Source organism: Mercenaria mercenaria, chromosome 7 (assembly GCF_021730395.1).
Source record: "Mercenaria mercenaria strain notata chromosome 7, MADL_Memer_1, whole genome shotgun sequence".
NCBI lineage: Eukaryota > Metazoa > Mollusca > Bivalvia > Venerida > Veneridae > Mercenaria > Mercenaria mercenaria.
Genome location: NC_069367.1, coordinates 79,890,224 through 79,917,402, shown reverse-complemented (window position 1 = coordinate 79,917,402; position 27,179 = coordinate 79,890,224). Strand labels below are relative to the sequence as shown.

At 34.2% G+C, this 27,179-nt stretch overlaps 1 protein-coding gene across 3 annotated transcripts in view; it reads left to right on the top strand.

The window, feature by feature from the left end:
- Positions 1–23,342, top strand: part of LOC123553830 (calcium-activated chloride channel regulator 1-like) — a 29,757-nt gene extending 6,415 nt beyond the window's left edge. The window contains exons 2-13 of one of the 3 annotated variants that reach the window (XM_045343498.2): positions 4,490–4,766; positions 5,670–5,778; positions 6,592–6,766; positions 8,873–9,011; positions 10,020–10,126; positions 11,825–12,049; positions 12,739–13,035; positions 14,241–14,450; positions 16,290–16,554; positions 17,016–17,171; positions 19,301–19,528; positions 20,834–23,342. In XM_045343498.2, coding sequence (XP_045199433.2) covers positions 4,490–4,766; positions 5,670–5,778; positions 6,592–6,766; positions 8,873–9,011; positions 10,020–10,126; positions 11,825–12,049; positions 12,739–13,035; positions 14,241–14,450; positions 16,290–16,554; positions 17,016–17,171; positions 19,301–19,528; positions 20,834–21,225 — 2,580 coding nt within the window. In that variant the 3' untranslated portion in view covers positions 21,226–23,342. The other 2 variants (XM_053548749.1, XM_053548748.1) reach the window with 2 other exon arrangements.
- The last annotated feature ends 3,837 nt before the right edge of the window (positions 23,343–27,179 follow it).

The following is a 27,179-nucleotide window of genomic DNA, read 5'->3' as shown; positions in this document are numbered from 1 at the left end:
AGTCAGTTTTTTAAATATCAAATATTTCTATTTTTGCATGGAGAAGAGGAAAACCTTAAATATATTTAGTAAATTGGCGCACTTAGCTAATCATTTTATTGAAAAAAAATCTGTAAAGATGAATTTGAATTTTCTAGATACAATCTCTCTCTATATATACATCTTATCTCGAGCGCTCGAAATCTTATCTCGTGTGCACTACACATTAAGTCAATGTATGTGTGTGCCCTAAACATACCACCATATAAAAAGACATGCAATGCATATTTAACTTATAGAAAGAATTTCATTTATGGTTCAGATCCCATGTTCATCAACATACGACGGGCGGCACGATGTGCGACATTAATGTCAAATGAACTAAACATGAGTAAACCATAGGGTTCCGTAATTTAGACAGCGAAAATATCAAATCAATAGCGTATGCTTCCCGTAGCACCCTTGAAAAGCAAACATGCAGTTCAGAACACTATGTCGTTGCTATGCCAAATCTGTCATTCAAACAATGCATCCTTACACATGCACACAGGCACTCAAATAATCTTATCATGGTTTCAAAATTATTAAAAGTAATTTTAGAAATGACTGTTGAACTTGCCTTCGTTATTTTTTACTTCTTTTGCTGTGCGACATTTAACGGTAAAGAAACAAAGTAAACAATTTGAAAAACATGATAGAGAAAAAATTTATGTTAACTTGGAGGACAGCCTTGTCGATTCGAATATAAACAACCAAAAACAATATTGGAAACTTCTGCGTAGTGTCCTTGAAACTTAAACAATTTTCAGAAGTTATCTCCCTTTGAAAACTTGTAATTCTGGCGGCACAGAAACGTACCACTTCTCTGACTCTGAAAAAGCTAATTGTCGAAATGAATACTTTACATCAATATCACACCTTGACGACATTGATGAATTGCCATCGCATATGCCCGAGTATACAGATGCTAGTCTATCTACTTTAGAAATACAAGAATCCGAAATTCAGGACATAATAAAAATCTTAGATATTAATAAAGCGGTCGGTTAAGACCTGATTAGTAATAAAGTATTGAAAAATATTTGTAAAACAATATCTCTTTGTACGTTATTCAATAGGTCTTTGTCAGAATGTGTTTTTCCTGAAATTTGGAAATCAGCAATTGTAATGCTACTTTTCAAGAAAGGAGATAATAAGTTGACTTCTTATTATCGTCCTTTTTCACTTTTAAATTGTTTAGGAAAACTTATGGAAGGAATTCTATACAAACATATGCATAACCGTTTGGTAGCTAATCCACTTATTTACTCTAAACAGGCCGACTTTTTGAAATGACAGTCTACAGTTTATCAATTTTTAGATATGTTGCATCAAATTGATACCAAAACTTATACTTGTATTGTATTTTGTGACATCTCTAAGGCCTTTGACAGAGTTTGGCACAAAGGTCTCCTTTATAAACTACAACTTAATAGTATCAACGGAAATTTGTTAAAATGGACAATGAGTTATCTTGAGAACAGAAACAAGAAAGCTTTTGTTGGCTCTTTTTTTATCTGAACCTCTCAGCGTCAATGCCGGGGTACCTCAAGGCTCAGTCCTTGTGCCCCTTTGCTTTCTTGTACATGTATTACTAAATGATATCATTGAGAATTTATTATGTATTGCACGTCTTTTTACTGATGACACTCCTTTAACTTGTACTACATCTTCTTTGACTAATCTTGAAGGAATTGTTAACCATGATCTTGCTATGATAAATGCCTGGTCTAAACATGGCTTGTAAATTTTAACCCCAACAAAACAGAAGCAATGTTTTTTGCTCTGCTACAAAATATCAACAAACCATATTTGAAATTTAAAATGTACCTGTTAAATTTCTTGAACGACATAAACACTTAGGTTTAACATTAAGTTCACATGGAAAATCGTTTTTAAGACCTGTTTTAGAATATGCTTCTGTGGGACGGCTGTACGCAGTACGAAAAAGAAACACTAGAAAAAATGAAACATGTAGCAGCACGTATTGTAACTGGACTAATCCGGTCTGTGTCAATTGAAAATTTATATCAGAAAATTAACTGGCTTTCACTATCTGACAGACGAATTTATCAAAAACTTTTAATCACATTTAGAAATTGTAATGATGATGTGCCCAAGTATTTAAATAATATTTTTCCAAACCTTGTCAACAATTCTACACATTACATCTTAAGAAACGCTGAAAATTACACAATCCCCAGTCGAAGAACTCACATATTTCCTAATTCCTTTCAAGTTTGTGCCTTCAGATATTGATATATGGAATAATTTGAGTCCTGAAATAAGAGCCACAAGCACATTGTCAAGTTTTAAAAGAATGCTAAAAACGTTGTTTTTTTTTCAACTACAGAAACTCTAAAACGGTATCTTGTAGGAAAGAGAAAATTTGCTATAATTCATGCAAGGTTTAGAAACTCGTGCAGCAATTTGAATTTTCATTTATTTTGCAACCATCTGTCTCAGCTGTTCTTGTGGAGAAGATATTGAATACGTTAAACATTTTCTTTTTATTTGTACGAAATATATAAATGAAAGGATTAAACTCTTCAACGATTTAAGGTCATTCCATCCTTTAAATAACCAGTTTCTTTTAGTTGGTAATTCTGAACTCTCATATGAAAACAATTGCAAAATATTCTGTTCAGTCCAATATTACATATCAAAGCGCTGATAGCGCTACTAGAACAGGGTTTTACAGATGTGAACAGGAGTTGATGACAAGTGCCCAAAATCGGCGAAAGAAAAAAAAATATAAACATGTTATATAAGTATGTTATATATGTAACATATAAACAGTTTATAAAGCTTATTATGGAAAAAAACTTCTTACACTATGGCTAGAAATAGGAAACAATAGATTACAGATACTGGAATTTTTCTCAGTCTGTGATCAGATATTGCATAATAACTTCATTGAATTATTTTCCAGAAAACGAAACAAAATATAATAAAAGGTAAAGAAAATGGAAACAGAAAAGTAAAAAAAAAAATAAAAAATGAAAATTCTGAGATTCGAACTCACGACCGCACGTTCAGAAAGCTATCGCGTCCCAACGTTTTAACTGATTAGACAGGCGTTCTATCCGTTATCTAACCGACTGAGCTACAGAGCCAGTTAACAAACTCATCTTGTTTTTTAAGTTTTTTATCTATCAACTGTCCGGAATACTATAGACGGCGCAGTAATTATTAATATTTATAACCATAACTACTTGAAATGATGCAATTGTAACCATAATATATGATTCAACGTAATACAATCGTGTCTTTGTTTGTTTCATTTTGATTTCCTACTTGCACAAACATGTGTAATGAAACACTGTCGCAGAATTATTTTGCGTTGTTTTTCTATTTTTAGAACAAAAATGTTGTCCGACTTCAAAGTCTCGCTACACTGAACAGGTTGCAAGCAACCCTGTTCAAAAATCAACCAAACGCTTCTGAGACTAATCATATTTAGCAGGCGATATTATTAAATTTACTCTTACATATAAGTTTATTAATGTCAAGACATCAGTTTTTTTTTTTTTCGTTTTCTTAATAATAATAATATGTTCTTTTTTCCCCAAATGTAGTACATGTTAATGCAATTGAATTGCATCCTTTTTTATTCTCACATCTATCTGTACATTGCCACTATTCACAAACGTGTTTGTTTATATAGTTTAGTTTATACGAATTTATTTAAGCTCGAATGTGGAGACTGCTTAAAGCTTATTTGAACCACTCTGGATTCTGCTTCTTGAAAAAAAAAAACCAGTACTGCTGTCATATGAGAAGGTATGATCGTGACCCCAGTGGGGCTCGGACCCATGACCCCTGGGTTGAGCGGCCGACACCTTAACCACTAGACCACCGCTCCCCTTATATAAGTACACATGTTCTTGTACTTTATACATATTTTACCTTTTTTTCTTTTGTTGTAGCTGAAATATTGTAAACTTACTATTTACCACACATGTACTTAAAATTAAATACGTAAATAATTGCATTAGGGAAGACCCGTTTCTAATTTTGCGAGAACTTGTGGGTCAACCCTTTTGCCTAATATATGTACAAATGACGTAATTATCTGTTTAATAAAATATGTTTAAACTATATAACGGTGGACAGATTCTTGCGACATTTAACGTTGAAGGTGCGACATTACGGCATGTTAACCTTGCGACATTTAACGGTAGTTACGATATTTAGCGGCGGTGCAACATTTAATGGTGCATCATACATACCATGTGACGACAGTTCAAACGATGGAAGACCAATGACTTTAACGTACGGTTAGACACTAAATACAGTATTGGAATTAAAAATTGACTAAAAGGTATTTTTCAAAGTCCTACATTCGCCAATGACAGACCAACACCGACACATTTCGGCGATTTCCAAAACTATCGGGCATCCTACAAACAAAGGTACATTTATTTCATGATGTGAGACATTGTTATCTTAATTAATTATTTGATTGCAGAATGTGATGACAAGTGCCTCGAAACTGTTGTTTACAGCTACGCATAATCGGCTCTATTTTAGAAAGATAAAAATTATTGTACCGACATCATGGCCTTCAAAACCGGAATATAAACAGCTTCCTATCAACTCAATCAAAGAGTCATATTTCTCAGTAGATGTACATGGATACAAGGCTCCTCACACTAAAGGACTATTTATGTGCGGAAAAGGAGGACATTACATGCATTTGTCGCCAACATTCTTGGACGAAGGACGGTCAGATTGGGGACTTCATGGTATGCATATATACATAATTCAATCAGAGATGAGAACGGTCAAGCTAGGGACTTGAAGACGTTATTTATATAAAAAATGAAATGAAATAAAAAAAAAGTATGAACATTTTATGATATGTATTTAGATTCAAAATAACCTTTACAAATTTGATTACATGGTTTATTTTTCCACCGAAACTTTTTCACAAAATTTGAATGCAATGTTGAGAACTGCGCTTTATATAGACAAACTATATTCTACTATAGTAGGAATCGGCAATGCTCGCCTCGGGATACTAAGAATAGCTTTATGGATAATACACCGAGAAAATAAACGGGGGAAGATTGAGCATATTCAGCATTACCAAACTGCGCCATTACATTCCGCAGCACATTTACCATCACCTATTTTTAGTTACGATCGGTTCGACTCGGCACAACCTAAAATATAAGCTTTTTCAAAATACTACGGCTTTTACATTTCAATAATTGTACATTTGAAACACAATTAAGTATAACTTATTTTAAGGTTTTTGTAATAAACATGTTTTTTTTCTAAATCTGTAATGAAACATTCCCAAAACAAATTATGATCAGATTGCGACTGAATGCAATTACTTTTTTCTATGATAGAGATAACACGTCACTGGATATTTTAGAAGAAGTTCCGGTTTCCTTAGATCTGTCCTATTCCATATTACTGACGGATTAACAAAACCAGTATGTGTTCGGTCTTTACAAAAATGCCAAACCAAGTAATTTGCATTGTCAAAATGTTTAAGTATATTTAAAGTGACATTTAAAAGTAAACTCGAGTCATCCGAGTCATCCACTGGTAGGGGTGCTTATTATGTTTATGGTTAATAGTCAGATATTCTTCATCTTTAAAAGTTGTATATACATATACATACATACATTTTATAGATAGAGTGATTGTTCACGAATGGGGTCACCTAAGATGGGGATTATATAATGAATTACCAGTGGGAGCTGAAAAGTTCTATCAAGCGGATGGAAAATGGAATCCTGTGAGGTATCCGTAGTACTTATGTTTTTATAATTATGCACAAGAAGCGGACTCATTTAACATATCGTAAGATTATAATCTAAAGTCATTGATTCGTGATCATTTTAACCAATTCCGTCAGCACATGCACTTATGATACCTGGTTTTATTAGAATTATTTCATATTCATCAACCAGTTCATCCCATATCATTATGTGATAAGTGTCTTAATATTGTTTTAAATTATAAGTTAAGATTTTACTGGTATGTTTTAGTTACCTCTTATTTTTTAGTCTAGTTTTTTTTTTTCTTTTTTAGGTTTTTGTTCTATTTTCAGTTCAACAGAAATATCTGTGAGCTTTTATGTTTGTAGTTACAGAGATACTTTGTGAAAGGTTAAGATTGTAAAGGCGGTTTTACATGTAAATAAGTAACTAAGTAACATTACTGAAGTCTTAGTGTCAATAATATGAATTTTCATTTGTAATAGTAGAAGTCTCTTGTAATTCTGAAAATGAATGTCCATTTTCATATTTAACTGCTATTTGGATATATGTTTTATACTGATGTTTGTAAATGGGTGGTACTGTAAATAAATAAGCAATGGAATTCCATGATTACATTCGTTCAATTGCTTGGCTGTTAATCGTTCATTTTAAGTATGTTTCAACACTTGTGTGATTAAATGACAAAACCAACGTCACAAACAAATTGATTCAAAACGACAACAACAGAAATATTGTTAATAAATTTGTTGTCCCGTAAAACTGAATGTAGATGTTCTACTCATTAATGTAATATATTAATACTATCAATGTGCATTTTGCGCAAATATCCTAGGTGCACGGATTCAATTGACGGAGACGTAGGTTTGTATGAAGGAGGCAAATGTAAACGATCAAACGAATGCAACATAAACGACGCAAGCAAGAAAATGAACAAGAAGTGCTCGTTCTGTCCATACCGGTCTCAAGATGTAGATGCCAGTTTGATGGGTAATCAGTGGATACATAAGGTATATTCGATAAATCTTCTGTTCTCTACAAGTCGCCCCAAACTTCGATCTTATTAGCTCTCGAATGTACTACCTGCTGCTAATTTTGATGAGACTTTATTTGTTCGAATTGAAGCCTATAACATTTAAACCTATTTTTCACATTATTGGAGGATGTTATATCAATATATAAAACATACAATATAGTAGGATGTTATATCATTATATAAAACATACAATATGGAGAATGTTATATCAATATATAAAACATACAATATAGAAGGATGTTATATCAATATATAAAACATGCAATATAAGAGGATGTTATATCAATATATAAAACATACAATATAGGAGGATGTTATATCAATATATAAAACATACAATATATATCTATACGTAATATATACGCAAGCTCGACTTCCTGTGTACGAATTAATAACAAGATGACTGAGTGGTTTGACTGCTCGACAGGCTTGAAGCAGGGCTGCAATCTTTCCCCGACATTGTTCACAGTGTCTGCCAATGATCTCGTGCAGGAGATAAATGACCTTGACCTTGGAGTAACGATGGGAGAAATCAAAGTGTCTTTACTGATGTACGCTGATGACATCGTGCTTATCTCTGACTCAGAAGACAAATTGCAAACTATGTTAAATACACTTCATGAATGATGTAAAAAATGGAGAGTGCTTATACTCACAAAAATCTAAATGTATGCACTTTAGAAAAGGTCGCTCACAGTGTACAGAGTTTCAGATCCGAATTGGAGAGAATATATTAGAAACAGTTAACCAATATAAATATCTAGGGGTAATTTTTAGCATAAAGAATGCTTTTACTTTTCATTGTGACGCTCTTTCTAAAGCAGCTGGACGTGCCCTGGGAAGCATAATCATCAAGATACATAACCTCAAAGAATTCGGTTTCGGCTCATATGAAAAACTGTATAATTCATGTGTAGTCCCATTACTAGACTATTGTTATTCCATATGGGGTTTTAAGCAGTATCAATCAATAGACAATATACAACACAGAGCCCTACGTTACTTACACGGAGTGCATCGTTTTACGCCTGTCTTAGCACTGTACGGAGACTCAGGTTGGATACCGTCTTTATATCGTAGATGGCTAATGTATTACGTTATTGGAATCGTTTAATATGTATGGATAATGACAGATTAACTAAACGTATATTTGAGTATGATTACTCCGTTAACAACAACAACAATTGGTGCAGTGACGTAAAACAAATCATTAACTCTTTAGGTATGGTTGAACACTATAACAGTAAAACGGTTATTAATCTCTCAGTTGTAAAGACTTTATCTAAGGAACATTATGCACAGAAATGGTCACAGGATATATTATCAGTGCCTAAACTGAGAACATACAGAGTGTTTAAAACTGTTTTTAACTGTGAAGTGTATGTCAAGATGAACTTAAGCAAGAATGCGCGATCCATTTTATGTCAGTTTAGGTCTGGTATATTACCACTAAGAATCGAAACAGGGAGATATGTTGGTGAGCCCCCCGAAAATAGACTTTGTGAATTTTGTGATCTAGGCACAACGGAAGATGAAAAACACTTTCTATTAGACTGTCCTTTATATAAAGAGATTAGAACAAATATATTCGGTGATATCATAGCTAGCAATACATTTATCGACATGTCAAGTGGCCTGAAATTACAGTCATTGTTGTGTAATTACCCTAGAAAGGCCGCTAAATTTGTATATAGAGCTTATAACCGTAGGCGAACAGTGTTGTATTCGTAAACATTCCTTCTCATTTCATCATACTGACTCTTGTTTCAGTTTGATATTTTATGACATTATTGATTTAATGTTCAAATTATATTACTTAACATTATCTATCTAACTGCCATACCATTGATACCAATATAACTGTAACTTACGTGATTTAAATGTGATATATTTAAAGTTATTTCAGTCAGGTGACATATAGGTCCATTGGGCCGGGTACTGTAACTTTGTTTTGTCATGTTATGAAATAATATTTGCTGTTTTATGTACATGTCACTATAATAAAATATTTACTTACTTACTTACTTACTTACTTACAATATAGGAGGATGTTATATTAATCGTGATTTGTTACTTTCAGTTGTCAGACTTTTGTGATGAGGATGTTTCAACGGTAAAGAAAGAACATCGACACAACAGATTTGCTCCAACAGAACAAAATAAACAATGCAATTACAGAAGTGCTTGGGAAGTTATGAGAGAACACAAGGATTTTCAAAGTATATGCCAGTTTTCTTTAGCATTCTAAACGAAATCGTCCAAAGTATAATTTTTCTCCATTTCAAGTGGAATTATTTTCTATTTTGTAAGAGATAATATTACTATGCATAAAATATGCTAATTGCAAACACATTATTTATACATAAACCAGGCTATTTGAATGCATGTGTGCGCACGTTGAGAAATGAAATTTTTCTGCTTAAGTGTGCTCATTACAAATAACTATTGAAGTTTCGCTTCATATAAAAAGCAAACATTTCAATGCGGTACAGAAGGAACGTCTTTCTGAAATAAGCAGCCCAATGATGTTTGACAATTAATTTTATGACAATATATCGACGTCCAAGAAAACAAAAGGTCGTAAGTGAAAAACAGTACTTTTGGGAAAACTGACAAAAAAAGTTTATGTTTTCTTTCACCGATATCTAACCAAACTTGTTCGTATCCGTATCATAACCTCTAGGGAAAGATTTTAAATACTGAAGGTACCATTTGTCAGATACATATCAAGCTGTTGATATTTCAGAAATTGTTTATACGCCTTTTTACAGTCGCCAGAAATGCTACTTACGACCTATTTAATATATTATTGTTGAATCCAAAATCACTATATATTAAAAGGTTGTTGGCAGATGCGACCTTTTTCTTCAGCACATATTTCTAAAACTTCTCGAAAATTGTGTCGTAAGTAACATATACGACCTTATATTATTAACAAAAAAGTTAGTTTTTGCTCACTAAAAAGGGTCACACAACTGACTTTATGTTCAAGTTACGGCCATTTCAAATGCATAATTCATATAAGGTCGTAAGTAACAGTTACAACCTTATATTTCTGGGACATAGATATGATGACACCATTAGCCGATTTTATTCGCTTTAGTTCTCTGTTGAGAATATATATAATGTATAATAATCATAAATATTTTTTTCGCGTATTTGCTTGTTTAAAGCCATGTTAGCTGTTGTAACACACATTTAAATTCTTTGCTGTTTCCATTTTGCAGCCGTGACAAAACTGCCAACGTCAACCAATACAGTCCCCGAGTTTGAAATAATTCGAGAGACAACTAGCTACCGTGTATTTGTTTTTGACATCTCGGGGAGTATGGAGGTATTTTTTTTCAGAACATAATATAAGATCGCGTCCGAACGTAGCTTTGAGAAAACGGATCGGCAAAGTATGAACTGATACGGATCAGATAGTAGGTTTCGACAGCTTTTGGTAAGAAAGATCTTTTTAATATATTAGAAATTATTGCCAAGGATACAATAAAGCTCCATGTGTGCTAAGCGCTTTTCACAAGTCTTTCAGCAGACATGCGAAATAAGCATGGTGACAGGGCCGTGGACTCAAAATATAAATCCAGTGCCCTTTCTATCAGTGTTCAATGGGGCTACTTCCAGAATATCACCGATAGATTCGTTAAATATGTTTATATAAAAATTGACGAAATCAGTTACCTGGAAATCAAGTAAAATGCAATTCCTGACCAATTTCGTCGGTAACTTTTGAGCTACACGTATACGATCAATGACTAACATCTTCATGCAATAACGTAGGAGCGCCAGATTATTTCCTTAATTTAATCAAATTGTTGTTTCAAGTTAATATTTCAGCCTAAATAACTGCGAATATAAATTGCCGGAATGTGTACTGGAAGCAAATTTGGAGATACAGTAAAGACTGGCTTAGCGACCCCTTGCTTTCAGCGACTTTATGTCTACAACGACCTTTTTACTTCCTCCCAATGCATTTCACATTACAATTAGCTTGTTTCTAGCGACCCCCTGTCTAATGCGTACAGCAACCATGGTTTCTTAACCCCAAACCAAGACTTCGAACCTTTATAACGACTTTTTCAACCCCCGTTTCAAGGAGAGAAAACTTCTCGAATAGAAACCATGGAGTGTGGTTCTTGATTCTGATAACTGAGTCATCGTCTTATCAATGAAAATTAATTGAAGCAGACTGAAAGCCTTTAAAAATATTCCATGTTTTATTAGAATGCTTAAAGGTCCTTTATAAATGCTAACTAGAATATGTCATATTCGCCTTAAACCAATACCTCTCCTAGTTAGATTGTGTATAGAGGCTCCCTGTCTACAATGACCTTTTTAAAATTCTCTGAAGGTTGGTCACTGTAGACACTGTAGACAGTCACTGGAAATGTATTTTTTTCTTAGCACACGGCAGGTTTCCCTGATATTTCACATAGTTGTTCGAAGTATCTTAGGACAATAGTTCGATCTAAAAAATGAAATGAAGGGAGCACAATTTCAGCTGTATGCTATCTTAAGTGATAATTTCCTTGAGAAGAAAAGAAAGAACTTTCTTACCCACAATCGTCAAAATGGCCCTAGATAAAATTTTATTAATCCGAGTTCTCAAAGTAACGATTGCACAAGGTAATACATTGACTTTCGTTATACACTTCCGGATTTAAGATATTTGATAAGAAAATTGTGTCTCTATCGACTGGCCTTTTAAATAAACTTTATTGAACCAATTTAGCAGTGGAATTGTTATATGGTACAGTCTGAACTTACTGGAATGTAAAAAAGATACAAAAGTATCAATAAAAAGATAACAGGAAGTAGAAGTCATTGTTAAATCCAACTGAATAATGACTTCAAGAATATGATATTAAATTGTTCAAGATATATATGCTCTGTAACCTCACAATTTACGTAATTTGTGAAAATCTGCCGAAATGAGCAGCCATGCATATAGCTCATTAAACAATTAGATACAAGTTAAAGCAAACTATGAATTCAACAGAAAGTTCTATTTATAGACATTTATATTCAGGGAAGCCGAATGACAACTCTTCAACAAACCGCTGATTACGTCATACAAGAACTTATTTCAAACGGAACTTGGCTTGGTATAGTTTCATTCAGTACAAACGCTGCAGTAGAAAAAGACATTATCGAAATAAACACACAGACTGACCGTGATGATCTAAAGAATGCTGTACCAACAGAAGCCGATGGTTGGACCTGTATTGGGTGCGGGTTAATGGAAGCAACAAAGGTATTCCATTCTTATTTTAGTACTAATTTAGTAGACGAAAACTAAAAATTCGTCTTTTATTGTGGTAACAATAATTGGCTTATATGTGTAACGTGCATTGTGCAGATTTCCATTTTTTGCCTTACCTTCGTATGTACGTATGCAAGGTTAGGACAATAACACAGATCGAAGTAAAATATTATATCTCATTTTTCTACTTTAATTTTACATGTTTTTACCACGAACGAAGCTAGACGGTCAAAACCTTTTCAACATTTCAAAACCTCTCATTAGAAGATGCAGTTATTTACTCGCTTTAGTGCTTTGGCCGTTTCCAAAGGATTTTCTTAAAGATTTTATTGACCATCATTCAATATACATGTATAACAGAGTTCCGCTTAAGTCTGTGCAAAAGTAATTTCTTCTCATCAGCAGACTCAATTAAAATTAGGCTGCTATTAATTCACTTGGTTGCGTCGTAAAATCTAAATATGTTGTCTTCTAAATATTATTTGTTGCATTGAATCCAACCCGAATTCTCCTTAAGTCGTGTCATGTTAGATTTTGTTACATTAACCAAGTCTGCAGTGTATTTATGGTTTAATTTACTGAACATTAGTAATTGAAGGTAATCTGACAAAAACAAAAACGTGATATAGTGAAATTTGTTTGTTGTCTATCTTTAACAGCTGTTTGATTAAAATTTTTAGGTATTGAAAAGAAAGCTCGGCAATGCCATAAACGGAGAGATTATCTTGATCTCTGACGGGGAGAACACACCTGGCAATGTTGATATAGATACAGCACGCCAAGAAGTTATTGATGCGAACATAATAGTTCACACTATAGCTTTATCACAAGAAGCTGACAAAAGACTTGGCGACATTGCTAGAGAAACTGGCGGTAGATATTACACGTACCTCGACAAGGGAAACATAACTCTCGTTGGTACCTTCTCTCAAATACTCTCTGGTGGTCGTACGTCAATAGCCAACCGAATTGTTATGGTAAGACATTTTGTACAAACTGACATAACTTTGTTTTGTGAAGTGTGAAGTAATTCATAAACATTGCTAAATCCCGCCTTGGCATATCTGTTCCCATGTTGAATTATGATGTTATGAATTATCATATCTACAAATAATTATATTTTTCCAATTTGAGGCCGCTGTAGCAAGGAGTTCGGGGCCACTAGTTTCGAATTACTTGCCCTTGCCGAGGTAGGGTAGGAATCTTTTGTAGGGCTTCAAATTATTTCATGAGAGTAAGACATCCAACTAGCTAAGTGAAGGTCGGCGGTTCTATCAAGATTCCTGGCCTGATATAAAGTCTATAAGATGAGCAACTAGAGCCTCCACTCGCTATGAAAGCCGTAAAGCCGTCACAAGAACTACAACTGGGGTTGTGTGACTTAAAACCAAATACAAAAACTCGTTATGTTTCTTTTGATTGATAAGATAATTGCTTATATACAGATACACACATTTTCTTATGAAGCAGAGATGATATACAGATCTTCGGATTACAAAACGTAAATGTATAAAGTAGTACACTAATCAAAACGTCATTATGTAATACTTTTCGTAGGGTTCCAATTCTTGCTACATTTCATATTGTCAGACGTTTTACAGTGAATGCAAAATATAAGTTTAAGGTGTTGTGATGAAAACTGACATAAATGGTCTTAAACTGCAATATAATCATATGTATGATCAATGCAGCACCGTGTAGACCGCAGATATCTTGAAAACCATGAACGGGTAATGTTTCAAATTAAATACTGAATACAGTAAAATGATAAGGACTGACGAGATGATAAGACGGATGCTTCATAGTTTCTCTAATCGACATATTAAAGACGTTGCAAGATGTCAAATTCTATTTCGATAAACATATTAAGTATCATCCAAATATACAACCAGCTTTACACATTCAAATGTAGGTGCATAAGCAAACTTATACGTTTCAAACTACATACTTACCTGCAGCCAGCAATTATATCGGACAATTTAAGCACAAACTTATTGCTTTGTATAGGGATTCACTACACGTTTGCGAACATTCATTTGTATTAAATTGTAACATCTCTGTTGAATCAACTGATAACCTCCTGTGTTCATGTCATGTACAATAAGAAGATCATGTTCTAAAGCAGTTGAAATATCTGCTAGTGTCCATAATATTGCAATGATATTGTATTTGTATCTGACAGCTATTATCGGAAAAGAAAGATTCGCTCCAGTCTAATGTTAGCAGCATTGATTTTACAATTGAAGATGGCCTAGGAAAGGATACTGCATTTACCTTTATGACTCCAGTAGATAGAAATATACAACTACAGCTCAATGGACCAAACAGTTATACGCAATTCTTAGAAACGTATGGAAACAATGCAACATTGTATGTTCCGGACATTGCACAGGTATATTCACGTACCATTTCTTATTTTAATTACACTGATAAAAAACCCGTTCCAGCTTGAGGCAGTCTGCATTTTATTGTTTTCAATATCACAAAAGTTACTTTTATATATTGTTTCTTCTTTAATCTTCCAAGGTAAGGACTAAGAAATAATACGGAAATATTTATGTGCAAAATAACCTTAGCTTCCCACAATGAGAAGAGTCTCTCGTAAATATACATATTTTTATCGTTTTAGTTGATGCAGAACCTATAACTGGTTTAGGTTTTTGTTGTTCGTTTTTTTTTTTTTTTGACACTGTCTAGACTGCTCCTTAACTTATAGATATACCCTAATATATTGCGCACCAAAGCTGATCTATACTGACAAATTTACAACGAGAAGTAAATGCTAAAATTTGCTTTTCAACAAAAGTATTTTTCACTTTTTATTAATAATGTAATTAATTTTGATGATTAATTTTGATATGGTAGTAAGGCCGGTCAAATTTTTGGTTTTATTTACTAGATTGAATAAATCGAATATTCAACCTTACGCCCTTCGTAGGATGAGCCAGTTAAATGTATTTCAGATGATAAATATCTATATCTATAATGTCTATACCATTGAAACATCAAATGTGTTCTATGTCTCGTCATTGATCATACAAAAATCAAGTTTACAATATGTCTACCTTCATGACATTTGTTTCATACATTTGGTATATGTAAATTGACTATAATTATTTGTAATTATTTGTAAAGTATGAGCTCCTTCAACACAGTTCCACATTATAAAATGTTAAACAGATATATAAATTAAATTTAATGGAATTTGAGATCCATTTTCTGGCTCCATGAAACAATTTTTGTAAGAAATAGGAAAAAATGCACCTGCCTCTCAGAGATATTCTGAAGAATGTAAAACATCCGTTCCCAGGTGCAAAATTAATTGGGGAAACGGTTATTGCCAAATCAGTCTTTATCAAATGTTAATAGAAACTAGAAGCAAACATCATTGACATTTCAATAGCTTAGATATTATGGGGTATAAACGTATGATTCTTGTTATAGATTTATAACTTAGTTCAGCCCTAGAAGTGAGTAACTATAATAAAATTGGTTTTACTTAAAGACCCACCAGAATCCAGTGACCTACTTTTTCCAGCAACATGAACTACATTCTAATAAAACTGGTATAATACAGCCATATGCCAGATGAGACCTACAAATTTATCTGCAAGCTTCAGCCAATCTCTTTCGGTGTAGGTTCAAAAGCATAGATAAATAACTGTCCGACCCTTTACAAACAACATGTGGTATAAAGTCAACTGTGCATAATGTAACATTAATTCAATAAAATGTTTAGACATTTACCATAATATCTTGGCCTTATATAGGTCAGTGTCAATATTGTAAGTAGATACTTTTATTACTCATTTTCTCATGCAAATCGTGTATAATTACTATAATGAAAATACAAACGAATACAGCTACTCTGTGTTGGGTCTTTAACGTAATCGAAAACAAACATTTTGGACTGGCCTCCATGCCATATTAACATTACATATATTTTTAAAGCGAAATAAAACTTCCTTGTATTGTATCTTTTTGTAGAAACAAACCTTTTCAACAGTTTACGTTTTTTTGTCACGATGTTATCGCTGTACGAAAATGGTCATGATGTGAAAGCATAATTTTTTTTTCGAAATACGACGGGGATATTTTGATAAGTACAAACAGTTGTACTGAAATATTATTGACTATACTGAAACGTTTTTCGTAAATTAGTTTTTCATCTACATAATATACCAGTTACGATGTCATAATCAGCATGTATTGGTATAATATTATTAAAAAGGCAGGGGAATATACAATGACAGTAACAACAGACGAGATTCCAGGAACTGCTGAGTACCATGTAAAGTCTGTTATGACGAGCGACGATGTAGTACGAGTTACATCAATGTTGTCAACCAATAATATTGATTTTTCCTCCGGAGAACTACCAGTCATATTTACCGATGTAACAAAAAGTTATCTTTCGGTATTGAATGCAACAGTTTCAGCAAGTGTGGAAACGAACGAAACATCCTGTGATGTTAGGCTTAAGGATGATGGAATAGGTGAGAGTTGCAATAACTTTCAGTTCTTTTAAAACATCTTGACAGCTCCCAGAATTATAATTATTATATGGAAGTTATCCTTTAGCATAAAACAGGTTTCTTTTGTGGTTAATACCAAAACTTTATAGAACAGTACAACATTTAGATTCTTCTTTTCTGTGGCTGCTTAAAAATCAAAGTATTGACAACTCATCCTTGTGATTGCATTGCTTTTGTAAAAAGATACATTGGCAATTTGGTAATGTTTCTTTTGTTTTTGTACGCTGAATAATTTTCTCATTAACAAAATAGAACTTTATTCTCTTTTTACAATGAAAAATCCTATCGCGCACACGTCTGAAAGTAAAATCAAATATTTGCAACAGGCACGAACTACATAATGATAAAAACCACGAAACTGCATGTGAACACTAACTATTATAACATGTATTAGACCCTACAAAATTTGATTTTACATTTAGATCCAGATGCAGTTATCAACGATGGAACCTACTCAGGGTATATATTTCCAGACTGCTTAAGTTATGGTCGGGTCAGCATTAAAGTAAACGTGAAAGGAAATAAGAGAGAAACAATGATTTTGAAAAGTGTGACTGGAGCCGCGAATCCCTTTGAAGGTGAGTAATATCTTGAATCTTTAAGTACATACCATACACACCTTATGATGGTATAAATAGTCATTATAACTTTCATTGTAATATAGTTGTAACCACTTTAGCATGCAATTAATACTCAAACTTAGACAAATTAAACACGTTTAAGTTTATTCAAATGCTTTTTAAGTGTGATTGCTGCACATTTAAATTTGGTTAAGTGAAGTATTTATAGTGTGAGACAATAACGAACAGCATGATGAAATTTAACATTCTATCCTTGCATACAGAATACATACAATCAAGAAACTTAAAGATCTGCATCTAAACATTGAAAGAAATTGTCCCAAGAAAATTTTATTGGTATACATGTTTCTTTCACGTTTGCATTTTAAATCCGGGGAGCTATGGTGCTTTTTGCAGATATGTAGATATTCAATCGCTTGGAAGGAGTATCGACCATCCGTAATAGTAGTGACATTATTTAAGTACAAACATATTGACCAGGATTTCCAATTATAAAGACAAGTATAAATAAACAGTAGAGAAAGCCACGTTCTAAAACCGCAGCCTCCCAAAACCTTAACCTAGCACGACTAACACACACACACTCACACAAAGAAAACACATTAGGCCGAAACGAAAAAATAAAGGAACACATGGTGCATCGGCCTGGAACGGTCAGCGCCAAAACCACCACTGGGGAACGTAAACCGGTTTAAGGGGCACCTAACCTCACTCTTACTCCCACCACATTCCAAAGTTACAAGACAGTGCAAAAAAGTTATATCCCGTCGAGGTGAATCCCGAACACAAGCAAATGCAACAGAAGGCATATTATGTAAAACACTAAGATGCTCTTGCAAATTTGTTTAAAAGCAATCCTTAAGCACCAAAAACAAAAACGCATGTACTAAGTGCCTTTGCAGAAGACAGCGTCAAGGAAAACACCATTTTAAGGGGCCGACGGAACAAGCGAGAAGAAATGAAAGTAGCTCTGTCCTGGTGCGATTTAAGAACTACATATCACAGTCCTCCACCTGTTCCGTCAGACATAGTCAAAGTGGAAAGTCTAGCGTCCAACTGTAAAAGGGCTGAACACCAAATAGGCGGTGTGTCTCCAAACAGTTGGTTCATAACATCCTTTAATAAAACGTTTTAGAACTTTACTAAATGCAGTTGGAAATTTGCCATGGCCAAAAATCTTACCAAGTTTGTGAACCACATCCCAGTAAAAATCGGGGTTTGGTATGACTTCTCGCAGAAGTGTCTTTAAATAACTATTAACTTTTGATAAGATAGTAAAATTTAGCATAGTATTTACGTAATTTATAATAACGGTAACCTGCCTGTAGAAGCTTAATAAATGATAGAAGTAATATAATAAAATCTGGAAAGTAGATCCCTCGGAAGCACCGAGAACAAGGCAAACATGATTACGTTCATTGAAATCCTCAACATCACTACACGCTCTTGTTAACCGAATTAATTGAGAAATATATATCCCGATAGATTTTGCCCTGTGTACATCCCCTTCCAAATGGGAGAAATGTACATTACTAAAATTAAAATCATCCCTCTAATCATACATTTTGGTATGTATAATATTGTCATAAATAAGATGTAAATCAGTAGTATTCGAATTGTTAGTTTAATTGAACTGGAGCTCTCGACGATATAAGCCTGTGTTGATTGTTTGATTGTTACGTTTCAAGATACTTTCGTAGGTGGCGTTGCATTGACTTGATTATGTTGCAACGGAATTTCGAACATTGCAGTGTTCCCGATATATTTCCAGTGACTGCCTAGATCGTAAATTACTGAATGGTAATTGGTCTTGTCGCATAAAAGCAATTTAGGGCAGTTTTGAAAGACATGTAATATATGAGTTTGTAATATATAACATTTCATTTTTAGAAACGCTGGGTATAGATGTGGTGTGACCTTAATTACAACACGGGCTCCAAATGCACATGAGACAGTGGTCGCGCTTCAAGTATTACAAATAAAACCACCAGATCTGATTGGTTTTAATGAATGATAATAATAATGGTTTATCAGATATTTCGCGCATAAGTTGCAAGAATGAAATATCTGCCATAAAATGGAGATTGAGCTTCTTATTTTTTTTGAGTGTATCTGTTTTGTTTCAGTTGATGAGAAACCTGTAATCTATGAACGCTCTTTTCAACGTGTGGAAGTTTTGGAGGAGTTATACGTTACAAATTATAAAGATACCGGGACATCTGATGTCATAGCGCCTGGACGAATTTCTGACGTATCATTGTACCATATCAGGAAAGAATCGACATCCCAAGGAGAAGTTCGAAATTTCACGATAACTTGGACGGCAACAGGAGATGATAAAAACGTCGGTCAAGGTTTGTTAATCTGATGTTCTCTAGGCTCTAAAGTATGAATGAACATCGTAAATATAATAATTGCTTCTTTATTATTGGATCCACTACATTAATTTTTGGACATGAATATATGTTTATGTTAAAGTTTATACATTTGTTCTAATTTAGTATATTATTATATTATTTTTCTGTTGTTTTTGTTTGTTTGTTTGGCAAAGGGTTAGAATTAGGGTTCTTTTAATTTAATTTATACTAATTTATTTTAGCTCGATTGTGATGAAAGCTTCAAGCTTATTTTAACCACTCTCGAGTCCGCTTCCTGGAAAAAACAGTACTGGTGTCATATGAGAAGTCATAGTCGTGACCTCGATGGGGCTCGAACCCAGGACCCCTGGATTGTGCGGCCGACACCTTAACCACTAGACCATCGCTCCCCTTTTCAATATCAACTTGCCTCCTTTTGTCTGTTTTGATAAACTGTTTAATCAATGGTATTACCTGCTGTCATAATAGCAGATCGGGGTGTTTATGCTCAGACAGGTACAAATGAAGACTTCGTTCACTTACCTTGTTATTCTTTTGCATATAATATTTCATTTAAGTTGTCAATATATATTGTAAATGGTAAAAGCTATTCTGCCATTTAATAGAAGTACGCTAGTTCCAAAAGATGGTTTTACTAAATTTTGGTTGAAACCAAAGTAAATATGTAGTCATTTCAATATCGAATTCTGACATAGAGAACTACAGATATTTATAAAGCTTTCTGATAGAGATCAAACTCTAAGTAACGGACCCTTTATCCCTATAAAACTGTTTATTCAGAGTCATAAACAAAATACAAAGGCCGTAAATATTTCTTTTCCCCTTGATATCTTTCACATACGACCTTATTCTATTTTGAATTATTATTTCCCTTTAAAGTAGAATTTGATTTCAATACACAATACAATACACACAAAATCAGCCTGAATTAGAAAATTGACCTAAAGCCTATTTCCATAACAGAAATTAATATCAAAATCATCATTGAGATAATATTCCTCTTCAAGAAACGACACACAGTTACCTTTTTTTTATTTGAAAGAACACTAGTTTGAACCTAGTTTCATGTCCTTTCTTATTGTTGAATAAACTACGTTTGTTTAAACAGCTATTTATTTGATATCAGTTGAATTATCTAACATAGTACTGCAAATATTTTACATTTCAAAGAGTGGTCACGTTGCTGGTTGCATAAATTCGCAAAAATTGCAATTCATATTTAAGATTTTCTATACATGAAATTTCAACATCGAAATTGTTACAATTTCTCTTACTTTGCAGCTTCTAGTTACATTCTACGAATTTCGGATGATTTTGAAACTCTGCTAAACGATTTTGATTCTGCTGAACAACTTGAAATGGGAAACGTTTCGTTAATTCCACAAGAGTCGGGAGAAAAAGAAGCTTTAAAGATTGTTGTAGATGCCGAGAAGGCCTACACGGAAACTTCGTTCTTTGCTATTCAAGCTGTGGACGAAGCAGGTAACAAAGGTGACGTCTCAAATATCATCTCTATAGTTGTTGCCAAGGGTTATCGTGCGGCTGGAGAAGAAGGCACTCTTACTATCGAAGATGATAAAGATAATGTCACATCAATCGCAGAATGTAACTGCGGAATGAAATTACTTATAGTTGTACAAATAATTGTAAGTTTTGTGTATGTCCTTTATTGAAATTGAATGTCATTGTTATACAGACATTTGAGAAGACACATCAGACACTTATGTTTGCGGCAGTTATTGACTCACAGAAATTGCGAGTCTTTAATTAAGACAAATAGAAGTAATGGTACAGAAAATGAGATGTTTTGTACTTTATTAGTGCATGTGATTGACCATTACGTCCAAGGTTTGCCTCAGAACACTATTTGTAATAATAATAAAGGCATAATGTACTATAATTATACTTTAGTACGCAGTTACATGCTACACACTTCAACAGTGATCTGTGCATATGAAAATGCATCAACGTTTTAATTCTGAGACTTGGACTTGCATCAACGTTTTAATTCTGAGACTTGGACTTTACAAGGTGCTTTGTCATTCTATGTTTATCATAGACTGTGACGAAATTTTGCATGAATGTGCATTATACACGTATTGTTTATACGTAGGTGTCAAAAGTTTCAATTTCAGTTTTTGTAATTGGGCAAGTAAAACAAACTATGATATGATAGAAAAGAATTCTTATAGGATCTAATAAAAACACTGTCATGCCCGTAAGAGATTAGTGTTAGTGTTCTTAAGCATTGTTGAGTTAATGATTGTCCTCATCAATACCAATATTGTCTGCCCGCCCGCTTAGCTCAATAGGGAAAGCACAATTCTACGGATCTCTGGGTTGTGAGTTCGATCCCCGGGCTGGGCGTATGTTCTTCGTTACGATTTAATAAATGACATTGTGTCTGATATCATTCGTCCTCCGCCTCTGTATCATGTTGGGAAATTGGCTTTTACTTGCGGAGAACAGGTTTGTACGGGTACAGAATCCAGGAACACTGGTTAGGTTAATTGCCTGCCGTTAAATAACTGAAATACTGTTGAAAAATGGCATTAAACCTAAAAAACTAACTAACAAATACCAGTTTTAGAGGAAGTCTCAATTGTCGACAGTACGGCATCGGAACAGCGTATAATGTGATAGGGTTATTTTAATAGTAGCTTGTTCCGGGATGCTGTATTCGGCTCGAGTGGATTTTGCCAGGTCAGATAACACAAGGCGCACAGGCGCCAAATGTGATCTGACATGGCAAAATCCGCTCGAGCCGTTTACATTATCCCAGATCTAGTTACTGTCAAAATTACCCTTTTATTACATATCATATATAACTCAACCTTTTTGTTTTTCGTTTTTTTTTTTCATATTAACGAAATGACACTATTTTACTCCACCTATAAATCAAGTTCGAAGTTTAATAAAAACGCAAGAGGCAAAGTAATCAAAATAAGAAGTTAAACATACGATAAAAGAACAAATGTGAGTTGTCTTTTTTACGTTTAGGAATAAAAATGTAACTTCAGGCTTTAGACTGTACTGGCTATCGACAAACGAAAAATGTTGTTTCCCTCTAGTTTCATTAAAACAAATTACCCAATCATAACGAAACTGCCCACGGTAGGTGTGTGTCCTGTCAGGTTTGCAATAAACAGACAGGAACAGGCAATGAATACAGCAGCTCCATTGGCACTGAGTTTGACACGAAACGATACAACAAAACGGGTGATTCGACTGTCAAGTTTCAAATAGTTCTCACAAGCTGATGTCATTTCTGGTATACTTATTGTCCCTTTGTATGAAAGAAATGTCTTAGTCAGATATCAAGGAAGAAAATCACAACGGTACACAGGGATAAATTCTTGTTTTCAGGAAAAGCTTTTCATGCATTATAGTATCATATTTTATATACTTCACTTTAAAACATCTGTGCTCACAAGGTTGATCCTTTCATATGATTATACATGTAGCCATCATTCAGCAAAATAAATAGATAAAGAAAAACAAATAGTTGTGAAAATTATAATCATGCATAAATAGTTCATGTACATGCATCAGGAAAATGTTAAAAGCTGGTGAGAGAAGATATATACGCTATTGATAGCATCTGTTAGATCTAGCAAGGCTTTACAAGTTACGTCCTTTTATACATTTAACCATATGCTCTGTACATTTTCTAGCCGGTTTATACCAAGTAGTCGTTAGAACACACCAGTGTCTTTCTATATGAATTGACATATAGTATCTTTACACTAAACAACATGTGTTTTAAAGAATATATTACAAAGTGATTTGATTTTGCATTAATCATTTTCTTGTCCATATATATATATCTGTTGATAACTTACGAGCTTGCCGTTGCAAATGCTATAATCCAAGCACGTGATACATGCACATATGTTCCACTGGGTTACTTCGTGTTGTCACAAACAAAACCAAAGGCAAGACGATAATCTGCTGAACAGCAAGAGCTATAACTATGGCCGCTAAGTAGACACAAAGATCGTTGAAAATTTCATCTACGTCGTCAATATCTACCGAAATAGCAGCAATGAGGCTGAGAACTCCAAGTTGTCCTTTTAAAGAGAAAGTTAAATGTGCTCCATTTTAAAATATCCTCTGCAGCAAATAATAAAATCTCGATATGTTTTGATTAAGATCCGTTGAATCCTTCTGAGATGCTATCAGAATAAAAGAAGTTTTATATCATGTTAAAATAAATCTTAATTATTTATTACGTGATATATCTGATCACTTATAAAAAGTGTTGTTGTTTTTTATATGCAATGAAAGCCTGTTATTTCATCAGCAGCTTCTGCCAATAAAACTAATTGTATTTTTCTGTAATTTTCGCTACTGGGAAGGGCTTAATGTAATGTTGATAGAACTTGTTGCCCGACCCATTTGCTTTTGTTTTGTTGTAAATTTATGTATCTACTTGCATGTATATATAAGTAATAAAATATGGTTAAATCAAATAAAACTAATTTCTTATTTGGCTTCAGAGATAAACATCTTTACAGACCTGGTAATACCTAAAACGTTACAAAGATTCATAAGATAGTGGTTGTAGAAACAAACACAGAAAGAGGTGTTTAAGATGTATGTAAAAGTTCAATGTCTGATTAGAAATAATTATGCAAAGATCATACATACCACATGAACCAACAAACAACTTTTGTTACAATTGCCGATGATGCCGTTAAGAAATTAATAAATATCTTGCCATGCTTTTTAATTATAGATGCAGCGATTCCTAGAACATTACACGCCATTATTAGTCCTAGAATAGATTTGCAAGATAATACGCACGAGAAAAATATTCACAAGAATATAATCGAAAGCTTTCTTTCATTACGTTTATGAAATTTTATTCTGCTTGCGTCAGACTGTTCATGATAGATAAAATAAGGAGTAACCCAGTAAATTAGCTCCATTTGCTTCACCAAGGTATTTTATAACATCAATTACAGATGGCAGTCTTTTTGATGAGTTTGGAGATCCACAAGTCGACGGAACAGTAACGGTCTGATATTTTGTCTGAACTTGGAACGATGTCGCTTTAAACAGGTTGTCTTGAAATATGTTTCTGCGTTAAAGAAAAACAAACATTTGATCTGAGACACCGGAAGAGGTAAAATGAATCTTTATAAGAGTTACATTGTCAGATTTACTTTACATGATTCTAAGCACTGAGGAACAACAATTGCGTTATCACGTTATGCTATCTGATCATAAACAATCTCATTTTTAATCTAGTATTGCCATGTCATAGTAAAATAAATAGTTAGAAACATTGCACGGGAACTTGATAACAGCCTGATTTTTATGCTACTTTTTATAAAGTGTTTGTATAACCTGATATTAAAGAACGCAAATATCAAATACCTCAAATACTAAACAGACCAGTTTCCGTCTCATTTCATCATTATTCTAGGTGCATTCTGTAATGTTTCAACACATGTACGTCCTAATATTAGATTTTATATATATTTACTCAAGAAATCAAATATACTGACATAATAAAGCAGGGATATTATACGTTTATAAGTAGGTAGCCGTACACAACATAAAGAATAAATTTACCAACCTTATCAAATCTGAAAATATATCTTGAGTATGAATATGTGTTTTACCCTCTATTGAATCTCTGTGGCTTGCCTGGTTCTTAAACGAAAAGTGAAAACAACTTATATGTGGAATTGTAATTTCAAGTGGTTCCATTGCGCATCATCAAATGTTAAACAAGGAATAAACTAAGATTCGACAGAACCTACTCTCAAGATTCACATGTACAAACAACTATGACCTAACCGTATATTTCTTGGTTTGTTTTTAAGATTATCAAGAATCATATATGAGCCGTGCCATGGGAAAACCAACATAGTGGGTGTGCAACAAGCATGGATCCAGACCAGCATGCGCATCCGCGCAGTCTGGTCAGGCTCCATGCTGTTCGCTTTTAAAGCCTATTGGAATTGGAGAAACTGTTAGCGAACAGCATGGATCCTGACCAGACTGCGCAGATGCGCAGGCTGGTCTGGATCCATGCTGGTCGCATACCCACTATGTTGATTTTCCCATGGCACGGCTCATATATCAATTTTCAGGAATTGTAAAGTATGCTGAAAAGTAAAGTAAATTACATATCCACACACGGCAACTAAAAACAGAATGATTATAATACCACTACGTTAGAATGTCCTGACTCGGAAATAAAATCAGTTTACATTTTTCATGCATATTTCGATGCTATAATATACTCTGTTGCAAAAGAAAGAGTGCACTTTTTAAAGTTGAATATCTCCATTTCTAAAAAAAACGTATCGATCTCAAATTCTCAACATACTATGCTCGAAGCATGTACTATCGATCTTGCGAAGACTGTACGATAAGAACTGGTTGGATTTAAGGTTACAAGCGAAAGCGTACTTTTGCACGATTTGCAGGTGATGCCCATGGGAAATGTGCATGTCTATAAAAACATGTTTTGTCACTTTCCTTATGCCTTTGGTGAAAGGAAAAACATATTAAATTTCAAATCGGAGCTGTAATAAAATGCCACGACTAAGTGAAACTCAGCATATTTGAAGCATTAACAATACTTGCTCGGGGTTACATCGCACTTACGTCAGCAGGACGTTCGGGTGCCACAGGAACATCATTATTCGTCTGCGCCAACTGGTCGTGTCGCTGATCGCCATAGATCAGGTAGACCTCGGGTGACAAACGCTAGAACGGACCGCATCATAGACATCTGAGACAACGTTATCAAACAACGCCAACTATAGCAAGGCAGTACGGTATAAGCATGTACACTGTTTTGCGCCGTCTTAGGCCATACGTCGGACCAATACTTTCACTGCGTCATCGTGCCGCTCGTTTGCAGTGGGCAAGACGTATTTTTACGCTGGGGACGGGGGCAATGGGCTAGGGTTCTCTTCTCCGACGAGTCCAGGTCCAAATTGAGTCACCATGATGACAGGGTTCGTGTTTTCAGACGAAAAGGGGAACGTTTTTCAAACAGTTGTGTGTTAGAAGGGGATAGATTTGGTGGTGGCAGCATAATGGTTTGGGATGAATCATGTGGACCAGGAAAACCAATTTCGTTGTTGTACAGGGCAACCTTAATGCTCAAGGTTATATCGACCAGATTCTGTGGCCTGAAGTAGTGCCATTTTTACGGCGACGCGGGTCTCCCATTTTCATGCACGACAATGCCCGGCCTCATACAGCACGTATCACCCAACAGTTCCTCAACCAAAACGCCGTCAGCATGTTGCCATGCCCTCTCGCCAGATATGAAACCTATCTGGGACGAAACTGGTCGCAGGGTTAGGTCGAGAGGCGGTATAAACAACCTGAATGATCTTCAAAACGCTCTTACTCAAGAATGGAATAACATTCCTCGTGACGTTAACATTGTCTTTGAGAAATGAAAACAAATTCGAAATACAGGCAGTAATATTTTGATAATCTGAAAAAAGAGAAATTTGCAACTTTTGTTTTTGACCCCTGTTGTCTTTGAGTAGCCAAGAATCCCTTTAAAAGTCAAAAGTTTGAAAACAACCGATGCACATCAAATTGTTTATGAACTGCCCTAAATTTTGGTACCAAACATAAAATACTTTTG